Raw genomic sequence first — 17,732 nt, 5'->3', positions numbered from 1 at the left:
TACGCACATTCATACAATTTTAATAATGAATCATTACAATAACACTGTCTGTACATCAGTTAAACAGAAATGGAACACAATGGAATTAATGCAGAGTTGCATGATGTTTTAATTACATATGATTTCCTCAAAATTGAAAAAAAAATGTTGTAAATGTTCAAAACAAACGTTAAAAAAAGAAAGATAAAAAAACAGTAGTTTAGACTATTTGCTATTTTTTAGACTTTTTTATTTCTCCTCAAAAGAAACAGTTGCACGCTGCAAACGTGTTGAATGGATTGGTAAGAAAAGTAAGAAATGAATCTATTGCACCGACTGAAAAAGCTAGAAGTCGGGTCAAGTTTTTAAACATCAAATAAGCACAAATGGTTATTTTATGTCCATTTTTATTCTGAAAATTGACCCAACGTTCATTAAAAGTGATTTTAAAAAAAGTTTCCTGTGGAGTTGAAAACCATATACTGATCAAAAACGAAACCCCATGAATTTAATATTGTAATAAAAAAAAAAAAGTGTTTTATTTTACAGACTAAAGTGTCTTAATTACAAAAGTAAGATGTGGCATCAATTTCCATCCTGCACAGAGGCTGATTATCCAAATGTCTTGGTCAAAGCTCAATCTCAGATGACTGGACAACTACTTAGTGTTGTTCAGCACCTCAACGGTCTTTTTACCGTAATGATAGTAGCTGTAAGCGGATGCTGCGGTCGTCAGTGCGGTAGTGTACCTGCAAACAAACACAATTCACATCCATTTAACTGGATTCAATCATTACAATATGAGTCAATGACACATGACTGATGTGTGGATGTGACTGGAGCAGTGAAACCTCACCACAGTGACTGCAGTAAAACACTGTCAGTGTAGTGAAACACAGGCGCAGCCAGAGACGCCGCCACCAGAAACAACTGCACCGCCGTGTTGATCTGAAAATCACACATGCTTTTGCTATTTTAACAATACATTTTTTCCAAACAAAAACAATATAGATTTATAATACTAACCAACACAATGGTTATCATTGGCCATAAAATAAAAATAACCTGCTATCATGCATTGGTAAAATTTCTATATGAATGCATTCCTAGTTCAGAGTCATTCAAATCTGATATCTATTATAAATACAAACCAAAACTTTACTAAAACTGTTAAAAATGTACATTTTAGGGCCTAATAATTTTCATGATGACAAGAATGTATTAGTATTGTACAGTATAATGTGTTTCTTAAAGTAATAATAAAAATGAAAATATTAAAATAGTTAAGGAATATCAGAAATTAATTAAAAAGGAAGTGTTAAAATTTAATTTTTCATTTGATTACATTTTGACAGAATAATTTAATTCTTAACATTTTTTTGCCTTCATTTGATTACCAACATTTTTGATAATAAATGTGTATCAAATATTAAAATGAAAACAGAATAAAATAAAAAGAATAATTTAATTAATAAAACTTTAATAATTTATTACAAATCTGACAATAATAGGGCAACGAAGATGTATCGTAGCATTTTAAATAAACTATTATTGTGTTAAAATAATAGTTTTAAAGTATTAAGTGTTAAAGTTCTATGAATGATTAGACGTACTTTTTGATTACTTATATTTATTTAAAATGTCAAAATTAAGAAAACGAAATTCAGAAAAAAACTTAAATGGAAACAAATAAAACTTCATATGGAAAAAAATATATATTTTTTAATAATATAGTGCCTTAATATATACATTTTAATGAAAAGAGAAATATTTATGATTTGCTAAAAAGACTGAATGGTCCACCTTGCTGATGAGTGTTGGTTTCAGCCGGGCAGTGGTGTAACACGGGTTGAAGAATTTACTGAGTGTTACCTGAACAGAAAATAAGATAAATAACATGGAAATGATTCATTACACAGCAATAATAATAATTCAGGTGCTTTTAAGTCCTAGCATGTGAAAAATTATTTCATGACCTGTAAAACACTTATATCAGAGCACACGGATCGAAATAAATGCTCCACACAGTGCATGCCGTTTTTCAGTGGCCTTGGATTCAGAATAATTTTACCCAGTTATTTTTTTCCCATGATTATTCAAAATTAGGATCATTTTGACCGATTTTGACCAAAATTTAGGCCGATGACTTGCATGCATTTGATTTTTAGTTTTGCTCTCCATTTGGGTTTGTTTTAAATAGCTGATCATACGGTGGCCGAGAGAGCTCAACGCGCTGCAACTTCAGAAAACACATGCAAATAGAAAAAAAACACCAGCAAATCAAGAAAACATCATCATTTTGACAGCACGTGTGCTGCAAATGCTCACAACACATGCAAATTAAGAAACGCTGCAAATGCTCACAACACGTGCAAATTAAGAAACGCTGCAAATGCTCAACACATGCAAATTAAGAAACGCTGCAAATCCTCACAACACATGCAAATTAAGAAACGCTGCAAATGCTCACAACACGTGCAAATTAAGAAACGCTGCAAATGCTCAACACATGCAAATTAAGAAACGCTGCAAATGCTCAACACATGCAAATTAAGAAACGCTGCAAATGCTCACAACACATGCAAATTAAGAAACGCTGCAAATCCTCAACACGTGCAAATTAAGAAACGCTGCAAATCCTCACAACACGTGCAAATTAAGAAACGCTGCAAATGCTCACAACACGTGCAAATTAAGAAACGCTGCAAATGCTCACAACACGTGCAAATTAAGAAACGCTGCAAATGCTCAACACATGCAAATTAAGAAACGCTGCAAATCCTCACAACACGTGCAAATTAAGAAACGCTGCAAATCCTCACAACACGTGCAAATTAAGAAACGCTGCAAATCCTCACAACACATGCAAATTACGAAACGCTGCAAATCCTCACAACACATGCAAATTAAGAAACGCTGCAAATGCTCAACACATGCAAATTAAGAAACGCTGCAAATGCTCACAACACATGCAAATTAAGAAACGCTGCAAATGCTCAACACATGCAAATTAAGAAACGCTGCAAATCCTCACAACACATGCAAATTAAGAAACGCTGCAAATGCTCAACACATGCAAATTAAGAAACGCTGCAAATCCTCACAACACGTGCAAATTAAGAAACGCTGCAAATCCTCACAACACGTGCAAATTAAGAAACGCTGCAAATCCTCACAACACGTGCAAATTAAGAAACGCTGCAAATCCTCACAACACGTGCAAATTAAGAAACGCTGCAAATGCTCAACACATGCAAATTAAGAAACGCTGCAAATCCTCACAACACATGCAAATTAAGAAACGCTGCAAATCCTCACAACACATGCAAATTAAGAAACGCTGCAAATGCTCACAACACATGCAAATTAAGAAACGCTGCAAATCCTCACAACACATGCAAATTACGAAACGCTGCAAATCCTCACAACACATGCAAATTAAGAAATGCTGCAAATCCTCACAACACATGCAAATTAAGAAACGCTGCAAATCCTCACAACACATGCAAATTAAGAAATTTAATGAACAATGAAAATTAAGAAATGTGTTGTGTTGTGAGCATTTGCAGCACATGTGCTGTCAAAATGAAGATGTTTTCTTGATTTGCTGGTGTTTTTTTCTATTTGCATGTGTTTTCTGAAGTTGCAGCGCGTTGAGCTCTCTCGGCCACCGTATGATCATAGTGTGACAATAGTTAAAGTTGAAGACTTACTGGAGGTGGAACTGTTTTATAGCGCACATAGAAAACAGCAGCAATCAGTGCTACATCTCTGCAAATGATCAGTGCTGTCAGTGGAGCTGTGAGGAAACATAAGGGCACTCGTGAGTGAGACGCATCTGATACTGCTGAATAATTATCAACAACTGATTTAGAAAGAAATATAAACAGCTATTTGATTTATCTGTTCTAATGCACTGTGTTTTCTGAGATCTTGAATTACTAAATATGGACTAGTTGTGGGCTGGTAAGCGAAAAGCTGTTCAAACCTCATAAAGGGAAATAAAAGAACACCGCTAAACCAAGACTGTGACACTTAACCGCAGCTTCCTCAAGAGGATTCTTCCTGTTCTGACTGTATGATGTGTTCTGCTGAATTAAATATTAACATTTTCTGTTCATTTACTCACCCTCAGGTCATCCAAGATATAGGTGTTTTTTCTTCAGTAGAACAATAAAGAAGATTTTAAGATGAAACTGCGGTCCAAGGTGATTCATAAAATGCAATTCAGCAGCTACCGCACTTTCAGAGTAAAAAAAAAAAGATGCGCCAATAATTTGGCTCATTTCCAGGCGTCTGAAAGTGAGTTTTGATTGAGAGACTTGTAGATCTGTGCTGCTTGAGCTGCGAACCGTTTCAGACTCTTCAGTCAGATTTGGTGAACTGGTTCAACTAGTTCACTAAAAAGAATTAGTTTAAAGGGGGCAATGGATGCTAAATTAACTTTACAAGTTGTTTGAACATAAATGTGTTGGAAGTGCATGTACACATCCATCCTATAATGATAAAAAATCCACCGTGTTTTTTCTTAAATCCCTATTTTAAAATCCTCTTTCTCAAATCAGGCCGTCTTACCTTAGACCCGCCCTGAGTGAGCTGAGAGCTGTCCGTCTCCGGTGCAGGGGAAGACAAGATGTCTCAGATTAAGCGATCGAGGTGTTTAGTTGTTGGATGTAATAATAAATATAGCAGTTGTCATTTACTCCCGACATCTGAGGATTAACGTTACTTTCATTTTGAAGTGAATACGCCGATCCCTGATCTACATAAATGCATCTATGTTTGCGCGAATCATTCGTGATCCAGCTTTATCTACAGAAGAAGTGAGTATAAGGGTTTTTTATGAATCTTTGCAAGTCGCCTTTCCTAATAATGTGCTAGTTAGCCAGTTTCTCAGCTGAAGTTTAGTATGCTCCATAGATGTATACACATAGATGCCTCATTATCGACTGTTTCTATGGGCCGCGATACGCAAGCCATCAGCCACTTTTTGGAACGGTCTGCGAATCTTTGAGCACATTGACTGTGTGTTATAGGCTTGTATATCTTTGAATGTTCATTGATTATTATGGTGAATGCGAGATGGCTGAAGCGTCAACGTATCTGGAGAGGTTGAATAGGGAACCTACACATATCTATGGTCTGCTCGTCACTCCACGGAAGAGCAGAGCTCACTAGCATTTAAAGAAACATGGACTAGATCAGCGTGCTGAAGACAGAGCTGATTTTGACAGGGTAAAGGAGGTGTTTTTTTACACTACCGTTGAGAAATTTTAACCAAAGTATGTTCCAGACCTTTCATTAAGACCCTAAAGAATCATATTAACTTGTGTAAAATGGGCATCCGATGACCCCTTTAAAAGAAAGATTCGTTCACAAGCCAGACTTCACTCCAGACCAATTGCCTGAGGCTCTGGATTACATGTAATAATGTTGTAAAAAATGATCGGTTTCTTGCACAGACTGATTGTTTCGCTTAATAAGACCTCAATATATCGCCAAAAGTCACAGGTATTAATTTTGTGTTGCCTGATATGCTTTATTTGACTCTCAACCTCTAACTTGCATTTTATGAATCACCAAGGACCACGATTTCAGCTAAACATATTCCTTACTGTTCTACTGATCTTGACTTGACTTGACCAAAAATTGTCATTTTTGGGTGAACTGTCCCTTTAAATTTGGGTCTGCTGGTCAATAAATAATGGCAGAAATTTAATTTTTGTATGATCTGTTCATCACACCTGGGATGAGTTGTGCATATGTCAGACTGACGTAAAGAACACTGATGAGAATCTTATCAGCCAATGGATCCAGAGCGCTGCCCAGAGCTGACTTCTGATTGGGCCAGTTACGTGCAATGTAGCCGTCCAACTGTAAGAGAAACCAATGATCAATAAAACAACATCAGCTTAAGGACAGATTATTAAGAACCACAGATCATGCTCTCTTTAATTTACCAAGTCTGTTGCTCCGGCTAGTACAAAAAGCCCCAGAGAGACGTGGAAGTACTGCTCCATGATTAAGTATCCCAGCACAGGAGACAGAACGATTCGGGCCACGCAGAGGTAATTAGGGATCGTCCATGGATTCTCATACTGCCAATAAATTACATTATATGACGTTATGAATATGCAAGAAGAAAACGTATTTTATTCACACTTTCCTTGGGCAACAGAAATATGAAAGCAGCTATTTTTCATCAGTATTTTTGTCATATTCCAGTACAAATATCTAGACAATCATGTGAACTATGAACATGATCCACTAGTATTTGACATCCACAAAGTGAAACAATTATCTTTTTTCCAACAAATCAACAAAACATCTGTTGATTTATCCTTTCAAACTAAACATTTTTTTTTTGCCAAATAATTTGTTCTTAAAGTGTGCATACTTTCACTGCAAACAGATATGCAAAATAACAAAATACAAAGTCTTGTTTTATAAAAAAATACATCGAAATTAAGCAGGTTTATCCTTAAAAACATCTGTCAGCGAGGTGAGAAAAATATACACTATATATTGTACAAAATATACAATTTCTCACAAAAAAGTAAGATAATTATGTTTTGCAGTACTTTACAAACAAAATACTTGGCAAAAAGATATTTTTGTGATTCAAAATGATAAATCAATAGATCCAGTGTTGAAAATAAAGACAAAAAGTAACTAAAATTGACTGATTTAAATTGCTTTTAAAATATTTATATTTGAAAGCATTGCTATAAAATTGTTTGTACTATACTGTTATATGTAATCAATTTTTGTGTGTGTGTTATATTGAAATACTTCATTATATTACTGTTAATTATTTATGCATTTCATTTAAATATTTGTATTTTTAATTTAAATTTAAATAAATCTATGTTCACATTCTTTGACCCTGTGGCCCCCGGACCCCAGTTTGAAAACCCCTGCTGTACTTTACTTTGACCCAAGATCAAAACAAGTGTGTAAAGCGTGTAAAAGTTTAAATAATAAGCCTGATTCACTCACCAGCTCTTTAAACTGGAAATGTCCCTCATTAGCTGCAGCTGAAGAGCCTGCTTGATCTTCACCTTGTCCCCTTGAATCCTTTTCCTCCAAAACTGGCTTTCTACACGCTTCAGTACAAAACCCATTTGTACCATACAGACTGAAACTACTGCAGTGATGTTTAGACAGTTGTGATCTACATATAAGAGAGAAGAGAGGGTCTGATCTCTGTCTGACTTCTCTGAGAAGCTCCAGATCTGGTCTACAGCTCAGAGGCGAGGAGCTCCAGCACCTGGTCTTCAGTCTCTGAAGCCATCGGAGTTGTGATGTAGTGTTTTTCAGCGGTAAGTCTGCAGATGTTTTGTCGGAACAGCAGGTGGAAGCAGTGCTGACTGTCAGTCTGTGTGTGTGTCCTTTAGCACAGCTCAACCAGATCTTCCTACAAGCAGTCAAAAACATATCAGCGGCTTTATCTCAGCAAAACTAGACGATAGATAACCCAGAACTGTCTAACAGAGCATCCAGCAGCATGTTTCCCAATTAAGTCGTTCATAATACTTGTAATTTGAGACATTCATATCTGTCGATCCACATGTTTCTGTCCTGCCGTGTTCCGATCTGGATGTTTGCGACAGTTGTCAAAAGGGGGCGGGGAATTAAAGGGAACGCGCTCTAATATGAGATATAAAAATTAAATGAAATTAATTGAACGCTGTCTATAAAATCCGACATATTGAGTGATATATTTTTTTAGCAATTTACCACATTTTTACTGTAGTAAAAACCTCTCTAGCGCTGTAAAGGTGCATGTTTAATGTAACACTGTAGCAGATAAACAGCAATTCAGTTTATCTGCTAATAATTCAACCATTAGAATAAATAATTAGAATCATATATAATTTATAAGCTGATAAATGCAATATAAAATGTCATAATATTTAATAGTAATTAATATCTTCAGTTAAATATTTTTTTTGTATCATTGATTGATTTTTACAATTTATTTATATGGCTTTTTGCTACATTTTATGGAATACAGCATTCATATGCATTTGAATGTTATTATATATTTAAGCTTTTCATCAGCTGCACATGTGTAGGTTCTTATACTGTTACTGATAATAGCATAAACAGACAAACGTTCAATATTGAACAGGAAAATCTGCTGAAAGGACACAGCTAACATCATAAAATACTAAACTACTTAAACATTCATTAATGTGGTTACTGTTTGATTTTGTACATATTATATACAGGAAAACACGATTTAAAACAATTATGAGTCTATTTATGTACATGAAAACAATGTACAGTTAATAACATAAATACTGAAGCATCTGTATGTTATAAATATAATATGTGTTGCATTAAAAAACAAACACAACAATGACACGAGAGTATAAAACTTCGTAAGAGATGGCTGATTCATATGGTTTGAAGCTGATAGGTCCTGTGCCCTTTCTTCAGAAGATAGCCCTGCTCATTGAGTGCACCGATGAAGCCCTCAAAATCCACAACCTGAGAAAGCAGAAGTGGAAAGAGCACTAAAACAAAACTGAATGCATCATCTGACAGCGTGCTCTGTAATGTAGATGATGCTCACCTGTATTTGCAGATCTTTGGCGAGCTGTCGTAGCTCCTGGAACTCAAACATGCTTTTGTTTGTGCGTTCTGAGAGTCTGTTTAGCGCTGTGACAAATTTCTTGACTTTGGAGCGGTTACTCATCCCAGAGCCCAGCTGAGAGCGGTCAAAATCCAGACGGCCAAATTCATCAGAGTAAGTGTCGGCCAAGCTGATCGGGGAAGAACATGAACACTTTTTGTTGCATGAAAGAATAATGAACCATTTTTAATCAATTAAACTATTGAGGAAATATAATCTGAGACTGACATATAAATGTTTTTTTTTTCTTTTTAAATTGAGGATATACAGGTATGTACAACACAGAGACGTCAATGAAGACACAATTAGTACCATGCAAAAATTAGTCTTTCTGTTAAATTATATATAGATTTTTTTTCATGGAGACCTTCATGGGGTGTTATGATCGTTACTTAATAATGCAGATTTATTTAGACCCATATAACTATATAAAGTGCAGTGTTTATGAGTCACCTGTGTTTCATGATCTCCACAACATCCTCCGCATCACTTTGCGTAGCTTTTTCTCTGAGCTCAACACGAGCTCTGGCCTGCAGAGAAAGAGAGAGAAAAAAGAGATTGTCATTCAGAGAATCTAAATGTATTATTTAGACCCCATGAAATCAAAATGTAATTTATCAGACCTTTAGTGCACGCCTATAGAAAATTGACCAAAAATATGAACGCGGTTTGGAATTAAGATCTAAAAACAGTAATATTGTGAAAAACTGTAACAATTTAAAATAACTTTTCTATTTGAATTCATGGTTTCCACAATATTATAAACATTTTCAACATTGGTAATAATCAGAAATGTCTCTTGAGCAGCAAATCAGCATATTAGAATGATTTCTGAAGGATCGTGTGACTGAAGACTGGAGTAATGATGCTGAAAATTCAGCATTGCATCATTTTAAATGTATTTACAAAGGGAAAAAGTTATTTTAAATAGTACAAATATTTCAGTTTTTTCCTGTGTTTTCCACCTCTGTGAGTCGGATGAGGGACTCCAGCTGGCGGGTGGTGATGGGTGTGCTGTCGGCCGTCTGGTTCTGTTTGCGCAGCTCCAGATAGAAGTCCTGCAGCACCTGCGCAGCTTCTGCAGAGAGAGTGGGGTGAACGTAGTGCCGGGCGTAACCCACGTACTTCCGCAGGAGCTGGTGAGGGATGTGGTCAAAGACCTCTCCAGCAACCACCTACAGACAAAAACAGAGAAATCAACATTAGTACAGTATGAACAAGTAGTAGTAGATGTGCTAATAAAATATTGCACAGCATTAATTGTCAATAATTAACACATGATGTTTAATAGATCAGTAGCTGTTGTACATTCAAACAGGTGCAATAGTAATAGAGATACTTGTTTAAACAACCACTACTAATGTTGGTTAATCAGAATCAGCTTTATTGCCAGGTATGTTTGCACATACAAGGAATTTGTTTTAGTGACAGTAGCTCCACAGAGCGACAGAATGACAGCAACAGGACACAGATAATCAAAAAAATAATGTACAAATATACAAAATGGACAATATGCAAAACAGCACAAACACAATATACAAAATAGACAATTCAGTATGTTAGGTGCAAATTTGAAATGTAATAAGTATGCGTGTTAAATAAAAAATTAAAAGTATGATAGTGTTGTGTGTTTCATGTTTATTGTTAAGAGTTCAAGTGTTCATGAGATGGATTGCTTGAGGGAAGAAACTGTTCCTGTGTCTGGTCGTTCTGGTGCTCACAGCTCTATAGCGTTTAACAGCGTATAACAGTTCAAAGAGGGAGTGTGCTGGAAAACAAGCTAATTTTTTAGTCGAGTATAATTATTCATTGTTTATGCATAGTGCATTCGCTAATGTTGACATACAACTTTTGATTTTAAAAAATATCACTAAGATTAATAAATGCTATCAAAGAATTGTTCATTAATAAAGTAGTTCACTCATTTTAAAATAAATGAATTAATTGTAAAGTGTTACCATGAGTTTATGAATAGATAAACTAAATAAAATTAAATTAAATAAACTAAAATGATGCTGAACAGATTAGTTGTTACACATTCAAGAATGTAAGAGCAATAGTAAAAGTGATAATTGGAAATATCCTAATGTTAGTTAATTTTATTAATAACAGCTATAACAAAGTTGTTAGTTAATAAAAATACAACTAATAAAAATATGCAACTTTTGATTTTAATAAGGATATATGTTTAAGGATATAAGTATCGCTTTTTATTTATTTTTTTCCCTTTTTATGTTTACTATTGAAAAGTTGTTGTATGCATTTGTCAATTTTATTTAATTTCTGTATTTTTTTAAATGTGTGTGTATAGAGTATTTACAGAGTGTTAACTTTTAGTTTTAGTTACTTTTTCTTATTTGTAAGTCGCTTTGGATAAAAGTGTCTGCTAAATGACTAAAAGTAAGGTAAGTAAAGTAATAATGCATTTAGTAAATGTAGAAATTAACATTAAAGGGTTAGTTCACCCCAAAATGAAAATTCTGTCATTAATTACTCACCCTCATGTCAAATCCATAAGACCTTCGTTCATCTTCGGAACACAAATTAAGGTATTTTTGATTAAATCGGAGAGCTATCTGAAATTTTCATTGTATTTAATGAACACTGAAATTATTTTTATGCTTAAAAGCCTATTTTTTTCATTGCTCTTATTGTTAAGTGTTATGATAAAGGGTTTTCAGTAGAACTGGTTAAGAAATAAAATCATGAACTCAGTGAAGTGGCATTACTTTGAGTGTGTCTGCGAGGGGTTTCTCTGAGGACACCTCCAGAATGGAGATGCTGGACTCCTGTGTGCTGTAGCGTGTGACCGCAGCACTGCTGACCGCACCGTTCTTTCCTGCACGCATGGCCATCACGTGTTCGGACAGCAGGTGGTCGTGGTCCTCGTTAGGGGTGTCCAACAAGATGAAGACCAGATCGAACCTGGACAGCAGCGCGCTTCCCATTCTAGAGGGACACAGGCAACACTTTTAACACTGAAGGTATGTTATGGAAGCAGAACAGCCCAAAAAAAAACATAAGGATTTTGCCTGTAGTATCTTGTTTAAGCACATCAATCTGATGTTTGATGTTGTAAAACAGACTAAATACGCACAAATTATTATACTTATAAACGATGTTACTTGGCAGAAGAAGTGTTGATTATTAATTCACTGAACATTACCATATCAGGCTTATTGTCTCTTACACAGACTTTACAGTGGTTTACAACTGTATTTGTTGCTTATTGCTGCATCTTTAATCCACTGTATAATCAAGGTCTTTAGTACTATATTTAGTAGTCTTTAGTAGTAGTAAAAATCATTAGTAGTATCTCAGGCATACACTCACTTCAGGTTCTCAGAGACGGTCTTGGCTTTATTGTAATGCCCTCCGACCGGATTGGCCGCTGCGATGATGGAGGTTCGAGCAGGAAGTGTGCAGACAATCCCAGCTTTAGCCAGACTGATGCTCTGCTGCTCCATGGCCTCCAGAAGAGCCTGATGCTGGCTGCCCATCTTATCAAACTCATCAATGCAGCAGATACCTGGTGAAAATATTTAATATCTGTATCCTGAATTGATTTAGATTTCGATGTTGTAGGTTAAATACCTTGATCTCCCAGCACCAGTGCTCCAGCCTCAAGAGCGTAATCTCCCGATCCGCTGTCCCGGGAGAGAGACACGGTCAGTCCTGAGGTGGTGGTCGTGTTTCCACACACATATACACCCCTTGGAGCCACGTTACATATGGCCTGGACACACACAATAACAACAACAGCACACATATGGCATTTGAATAAAAATTCAAATCATCTGAGTGGGTGATAAATGCATTAGAGGGACTCATGAGATCATGTACCTGTAACATCTGACTTTTACCAAGTCCAGGGTCTCCAACGATAAGAATATGTGGGTCTCCTCTTATTGGGATACGATTTTTATCATCAACATACTTCTGACAGCCACCAAACAGAGCCAGAGCCAGTCCTGCTTTGACAAGCTGAGAAATCACACAGACATATCACGGACAAATTAAAGGAGGCATATTTTGTTTGTTTATCGTTTCATTTATTAAATCTAAGCTTCAAAAACAACCCTTTAAGAAAAAAAAAAATAATAAATCACAGGAAAAAATTCAAGTTACATAAGAACTAGTGTTGTCAAATGATTAATCGCGATTAATCGCATCCAAAATAAAAGTTTTTGTTTACATTATATATTTATGTGTACTGTGTATATTTATTATGTGTATATATAAATACACACGTACAGTATATATTTAGAAAATATTTAAATTTATACATTTATATATTCATATTTTTATTTTGTATATTATATATAAATAAATTAAATATATAAACATAACATATTTTTCTTGAATATATACTTGCATGTGTTTGCATTTATATATACATAATAAATATACACAGTATACAAACATATATTATGCAAACAAAACTTTTATTTTGGATGTGATTAATCGCGATTAATCATTTGACAGCACTAATAAGAACACAATATCTGGACACTTACCAAATGGCCATAAATGGCAGGACAAAGAGAGCTGCAATTAAACGAAAGTCGAATTAGCTTCTTCAATTGTAACATGTCATGTCATGGCTTTGTGTTCACTACATTACTCACTTCACTATGAGTTTGAATAAGTCCTCTTGAGCTTGAATCTCTTGGATGGCGTAGAGATCTTTGATGGAGAACTCCACTGAAGGTCCCTGGCCCTCAGAATCAGACGCAGCTTTGCTTTTCTGGCCCTTCGAGTTGCTGACAGAATTCGCCTGAATGTACAAGAGGAACATACACTTGTCCTTCTTGTTTCTGCCATTTCCTGAAGAAAGAATTAATCAAATCAGAAACAGGAACGAGCAGTCGTGAATAAAATAAGGTTATAATCTATTGATCCTGAACACAATAATAGTCTAAGAAGCAGTCTGTTCACCTTCAACTATCATTGTTGGACAAAATATTGTCTAATCAAAGATAGCACACTAAGTGTAAATAGCAAAAGTATTGTAAATAGTAGTTGTATGCTATTTGCACTATAGCAGGATATTTGCATTTAGTGTAAATAGGCACTCCAATAAATAAATAAATGTATATAGTATATTAATTTCAGTCTAACTAATTATATTATGTGAGAGGTATAACATCGCCGAGCTGTTATACCTCTCACATAAAAGATCCTCTCTGCAGTGAATGTGACCCTCATGTAAAAACTGAATCAGACAGACCGCCACCCGAGGCGGTCCTGTTTGTACAGCCCATTGAGGTCAGATGCAAAAATAGCACTAGCAGAACTTTGCCGGACTGTAATATGATTGTTTCTGTTAAGTCCTTGTTACTGAGAAGCTAAATGAATGAGAATCAATCAACTGTTAATAAAAAAAGCACCTTATCAGAATCTACCAGCTTTCTAAAGATCATTGCACTGACAGTGTGGACAATGTCTCGTACCCTCTTCATTGGACACTTTAATGACCCCTGTGATGGTGACCATGTCTCCAGGCACACAGCTGTCCACGAGGTCCTGTGTGAGCTCACATTCAATGGTGCGCGGGATTCGACCGGACTCACGCTGGTCACCTGACATCAGCTCCTGAACCCTGTGAAGAGCACAGCACAAGAAACCAATGAGGGGATCATGGTGTTCTCTAAAACATCTCACACCAGGGTTGTTATTATTCACATTTTTTATTCTTTAAAAAAATAATTAAAGCTAAAATTAAATGTTACCATTATATAAGAAATTAAACAAAAACTAGAAATGTTCCATTTGCAACTAACTGAAATTAAATGACTAAGTTAAAGTACTACAATTACTAAAAATAAATTAAAATAAATAATATTTCTTTACAGAAATATTACAAAATAATAATGTAAAAAATATTAATAAGAACTAATCCAAAATATTAATACATAATATAATAGTATATAAATAATACTAAATCAATGGCAAACACTCACCAGAATAATAGAAATGAATTAAAATAAATGCTTAAGAAAAGATAGCTGAATATATTTGATGATGAGAATATTCTACAAGCATTTACACTGAAAGCTCAAAAAGAAAAAATAAATTTGTTCTGCTCAGATAAATTTTGATTCATGCAATTATATATATACATACTTTATTGTCTGCCAGTCAACAGTGAGTGTTAAAGGTGAACTTCTGTTTGGAGTGAACGACCGACCACGACATTCAGTCTGTAAACACTGAAAGGGAAAAAAAAAATATTAAACATCACTTAATACAGGAAACCTTTGTAACAGTTACTACTTACTATTTGCAATAAATCTAATTTTATGTGCATTATCCTGTGTCCTATTTGTAATTTACTCTGTAGCCCTAATGAAATTAGTTTTTATTCCACTGCATTAATATATATGGGTGAAACAGCACAAAACTTGACTAACATTATTTAGTAAACAAGTAATGTTTGTCTGAAGCTGGAAGCATGCGGTACCTTAGTGGGTATGGTGTATTTCCCATCAGGCAGCGAGATGCTCTGTGTGTCTCCACAGCTGTTACAGACGAACGCCAGCTTACTGCAGAGCGGTTTAATGTTACTCACTCTCACCACGGTGCCTCTGATGCCAACAAACTTGCCGTATAAATTTGCTCTCAGACTTTTCAAAGGAGTCAGTGGCTCGTAGTTATAAACCCTAAAAAAAGAGAAAAAAAGCAAAAAACTACATGAAAACATTTTTTGAGTTGATGTTTTATTTTGTTTTGCACAAAATGTCACTATATTAATCACCCAACTCTTTATCAAAAGTTGAATACATAAGTACATCCAACTTTATCCGCATGCATAAAGTATATTGATGTAGAGCAATACAGAAAATCTCAACTACTTGTTTGCTTGTATTTTTGCAGAATGTAAACAATATTATCACCCATCTAATCTGCTAAATGAATTTCTGTTAAGTTGATTTGAAACCATGTGTATTGTGAAAAGCGTATATAAATAAATTAGACTTGACTTTCATATAGGCAAGTTAACAGTCTCACCTGGCGCTGATATGAGGGATGTTGATTATGGGCCGCAGACCAGCAGGAAGCTCTTCCTGTCCCTGCAGTTCTGCTGCATGTCTCTCCAGATCCACAGTCAGCACCTGTGGAGAAAAAAATCTATTATTTCAGCTTGATATTTAGAGATTCTGACATATACTAAAAGCAGTCAGTGACATACACACATTTATGTAAATGCATAACACAAAACCCACCTGATGAATTGCGACACCTAAGCAGTCCAGTATCTTCTCAGGCATCTCTTTGAGATCTTTGGCTAGATCAGGTAGAGTGTGTGAAATCAGTTTGTTAGACAGAAGGTCTTTGCAGTCCACCAAAATGCTGCCTTTCCTTTCAATCTCATCCTGAGAGGTGAAAAAAAAGAATATTTTGTTTTTAAATGAAGAATTAAAATGAGGGAATTAGGAAAAACCATGCTATGAATTCTGATACCTTATCATAAAGATCAATCTGCGATGTGAAGTACTGCTCAAACACTTTAATCTTCTCAACATATGGTGAACTTTCAACAAATCCTGGAAAAGGAACAAAGACAAATCACAAGAATATTTTAAGACATGTATTTGACAGGTCAATAACATAATGTGAAAATATCAAACCTTCAGAAAAATAGAGTCGCCATCCTTTGTATGGACACATGATGTCAAGGGTTGCTTGACTAACTTGTGGAGTAAATCCTGTTCAACAAAAAAAAACACGTAAAACATAAATAATCGACAAATAATCAAATAATAGCTTATCCAGTGGGACAGGGTTTCTGCAGTTTTATGAAGGAAAATTTAAGAAACAGATTAGATATTATTAGATTAGATATTGTTTATATATTTGAACTTGAAAACATAAATACTCAAGAAGATTTTATATTTTGCAAAGCATGCAACATTTAATTCCATGTCTTTTTGAATTTAAGACTTTCTGCTCTGATTTAAGACTTTTAAGGCCTTAATTTGTGGAAGTAATAGTAAAAAGAAAATCAGTAATAGATTATCATTTCTTAAATACAAAATTATTTATATATTTATACTGTGTTTAATTGGGTTGCTAGAAAACCTGGCATTGTGTACTATGAATATTGTTGTCTTTGTTAATAATTGCTTAGTAGCTTTGGATAAATGCATAAATTTAAACTACATAATTTATTATTATTTTGCCTATAAACAAGCCATTACCTTACTGACAAGACAGTTACCATGTTGTGTATTGTTGGTGGAATAGTTCCCTCCTCCTCTGCTCCATTGACGGCCTGTCCAGCCTCTGTACTGACCATTATTCCATCCTCTTCCTCCTCTCCACCCTCCTCCTCTTCCTCCAGCTGAGTTGCTTCCACCCCTCCATGACCCTCGAGCAGAACCCTGACTGCTCATCCTTCACCCTCTGAAGATCACACAGCTATCAATGTGGCACAGAAACACAATCGTCCTGATAGAGATAAACATCAACGATATCAATACAGAGCCTCTGTTTCTTTACAGACACTCTCTCATCAGCAGGGACCGGTTACAGAAACTACTTACATTAGTCTTAAAAAGTTACTCATCTTATTTGTTTTCAAAACTTGTCATAACTTTTTAAAAGCAGTTAGAAAAAGGTAAACCTGTCTAATTAGAATCAGAAAAGCAAGACTGGTTAGCACTAACTTGTCGTCACACATAGAGGCTATGTTTATACAACTGGTTTATTATAATAACCGAACATGAATTATATTGTACTATGTGATATTATATAAGAGACTAAAATATCAGTGAAATATGTGCTAGAATGAGCCAAAATAATAAAGCAGATACAGAATATCTCTGTCTGGACTATTTACCTGCTGTTTCTTACTTTACAACGGGCACGAATTAACGTTATAAGAATTAACACGTAAAAAACAACATAAACTGAGAGAAATTGACACATATTTTATTAAAGAAAGACATTTTAACATATATTACTGACAAAAGTACTTACTACAGCCACCGTTTGTTTACTTCCTCAGTCAGTGACATCCGGCGAGGCTTCAAGTTTGGCGCTAACATGACGCCACTTCCGTCCATGAGCAGAGCCGAAAACATCGAGTAAAGATTTTTATTTATTATTT

General features: G+C 35.1%; 2 protein-coding genes across 5 annotated transcripts; both read right to left on the bottom strand.

Annotated features, from left to right (window-relative positions):
* Positions 1 to 220: 220 nt before the first annotated feature.
* On the bottom strand, positions 221 to 7,581 carry LOC306886163 (cardiolipin synthase (CMP-forming)-like). Its single transcript, XM_079443070.1, has 8 exons — positions 7,516 to 7,581; positions 6,979 to 7,396; positions 5,940 to 6,077; positions 5,724 to 5,853; positions 3,693 to 3,778; positions 1,783 to 1,851; positions 836 to 927; positions 221 to 728 (listed from the first exon to the last, which is right to left on the bottom strand). Exons 1-8 carry the CDS (start codon positions 7,533 to 7,535, stop codon positions 638 to 640), a joined length of 1,044 nt encoding a protein of 347 aa, XP_079299196.1. The 5' UTR covers positions 7,536 to 7,581; the 3' UTR covers positions 221 to 637.
* Positions 7,582 to 7,929: 348 nt separating this feature from the next.
* On the bottom strand, positions 7,930 to 17,653 carry LOC306886161 (DNA helicase MCM8-like). Of its 4 annotated transcripts, none has more exons than XM_079443068.1 (19): positions 17,603 to 17,653; positions 16,822 to 17,026; positions 16,252 to 16,329; positions 16,085 to 16,167; positions 15,847 to 15,996; positions 15,632 to 15,735; positions 15,084 to 15,282; positions 14,747 to 14,832; positions 14,074 to 14,222; positions 13,249 to 13,447; positions 13,138 to 13,168; positions 12,464 to 12,604; positions 12,215 to 12,356; positions 11,954 to 12,149; positions 11,350 to 11,569; positions 9,586 to 9,795; positions 9,074 to 9,150; positions 8,561 to 8,750; positions 7,930 to 8,475 (listed from the first exon to the last, which is right to left on the bottom strand). In XM_079443068.1, exons 3-19 carry the CDS (start codon positions 16,289 to 16,291, stop codon positions 8,383 to 8,385), a joined length of 2,310 nt encoding a protein of 769 aa, XP_079299194.1. In that variant the 5' UTR covers positions 16,292 to 16,329; positions 16,822 to 17,026; positions 17,603 to 17,653; the 3' UTR covers positions 7,930 to 8,382. The 4 variants fall into 4 exon arrangements, with proteins under 4 accessions (XP_079299194.1, XP_079299192.1, XP_079299195.1 ...); XM_079443066.1 differs by having other exon boundaries at positions 16,842 to 17,071; positions 17,603 to 17,648; XM_079443069.1 differs by having other exon boundaries at positions 16,822 to 17,071; positions 17,603 to 17,641.
* Between the last annotated feature and the right edge of the window lie 79 nt (positions 17,654 to 17,732).

Source organism: Barbus barbus, assembly GCF_936440315.1.
Source record: "Barbus barbus genome assembly, chromosome: 20".
Taxonomy (NCBI): Eukaryota; Metazoa; Chordata; class Actinopteri; order Cypriniformes; family Cyprinidae; genus Barbus; species Barbus barbus.
This window is presented reverse-complemented; position numbering and strand designations above follow the sequence as displayed.

Coding starts and splice junctions, on each gene's coding strand:
- LOC306886163 (XM_079443070.1), bottom strand. CDS start 7,535: ATGAATGTCTCAAATTACAA. Junction 5,854..5,939: donor TAGCCGGAGCAACAGACTTG/GTAAATTAAAGA, acceptor TTTCTCTTACAG/TTGGACGGCTACATTGCACG. Junction 729..835: donor GTTTTACTGCAGTCACTGTG/GTGAGGTTTCAC, acceptor GTTTGTTTGCAG/GTACACTACCGCACTGACGA.
- LOC306886161 (XM_079443066.1), bottom strand. CDS start 17,016: ATGAGCAGTCAGGGTTCTGCTCGAGGGTCATGGAGGGGTGGAAGCAAC. Junction 15,283..15,631: donor ATCCCTCATATCAGCGCCAG/GTGAGACTGTTA, acceptor CTCTTTTTTTAG/GGTTTATAACTACGAGCCAC. Junction 11,570..11,953: donor ACCGTCTCTGAGAACCTGAA/GTGAGTGTATGC, acceptor GTGTCCCTCTAG/AATGGGAAGCGCGCTGCTGT.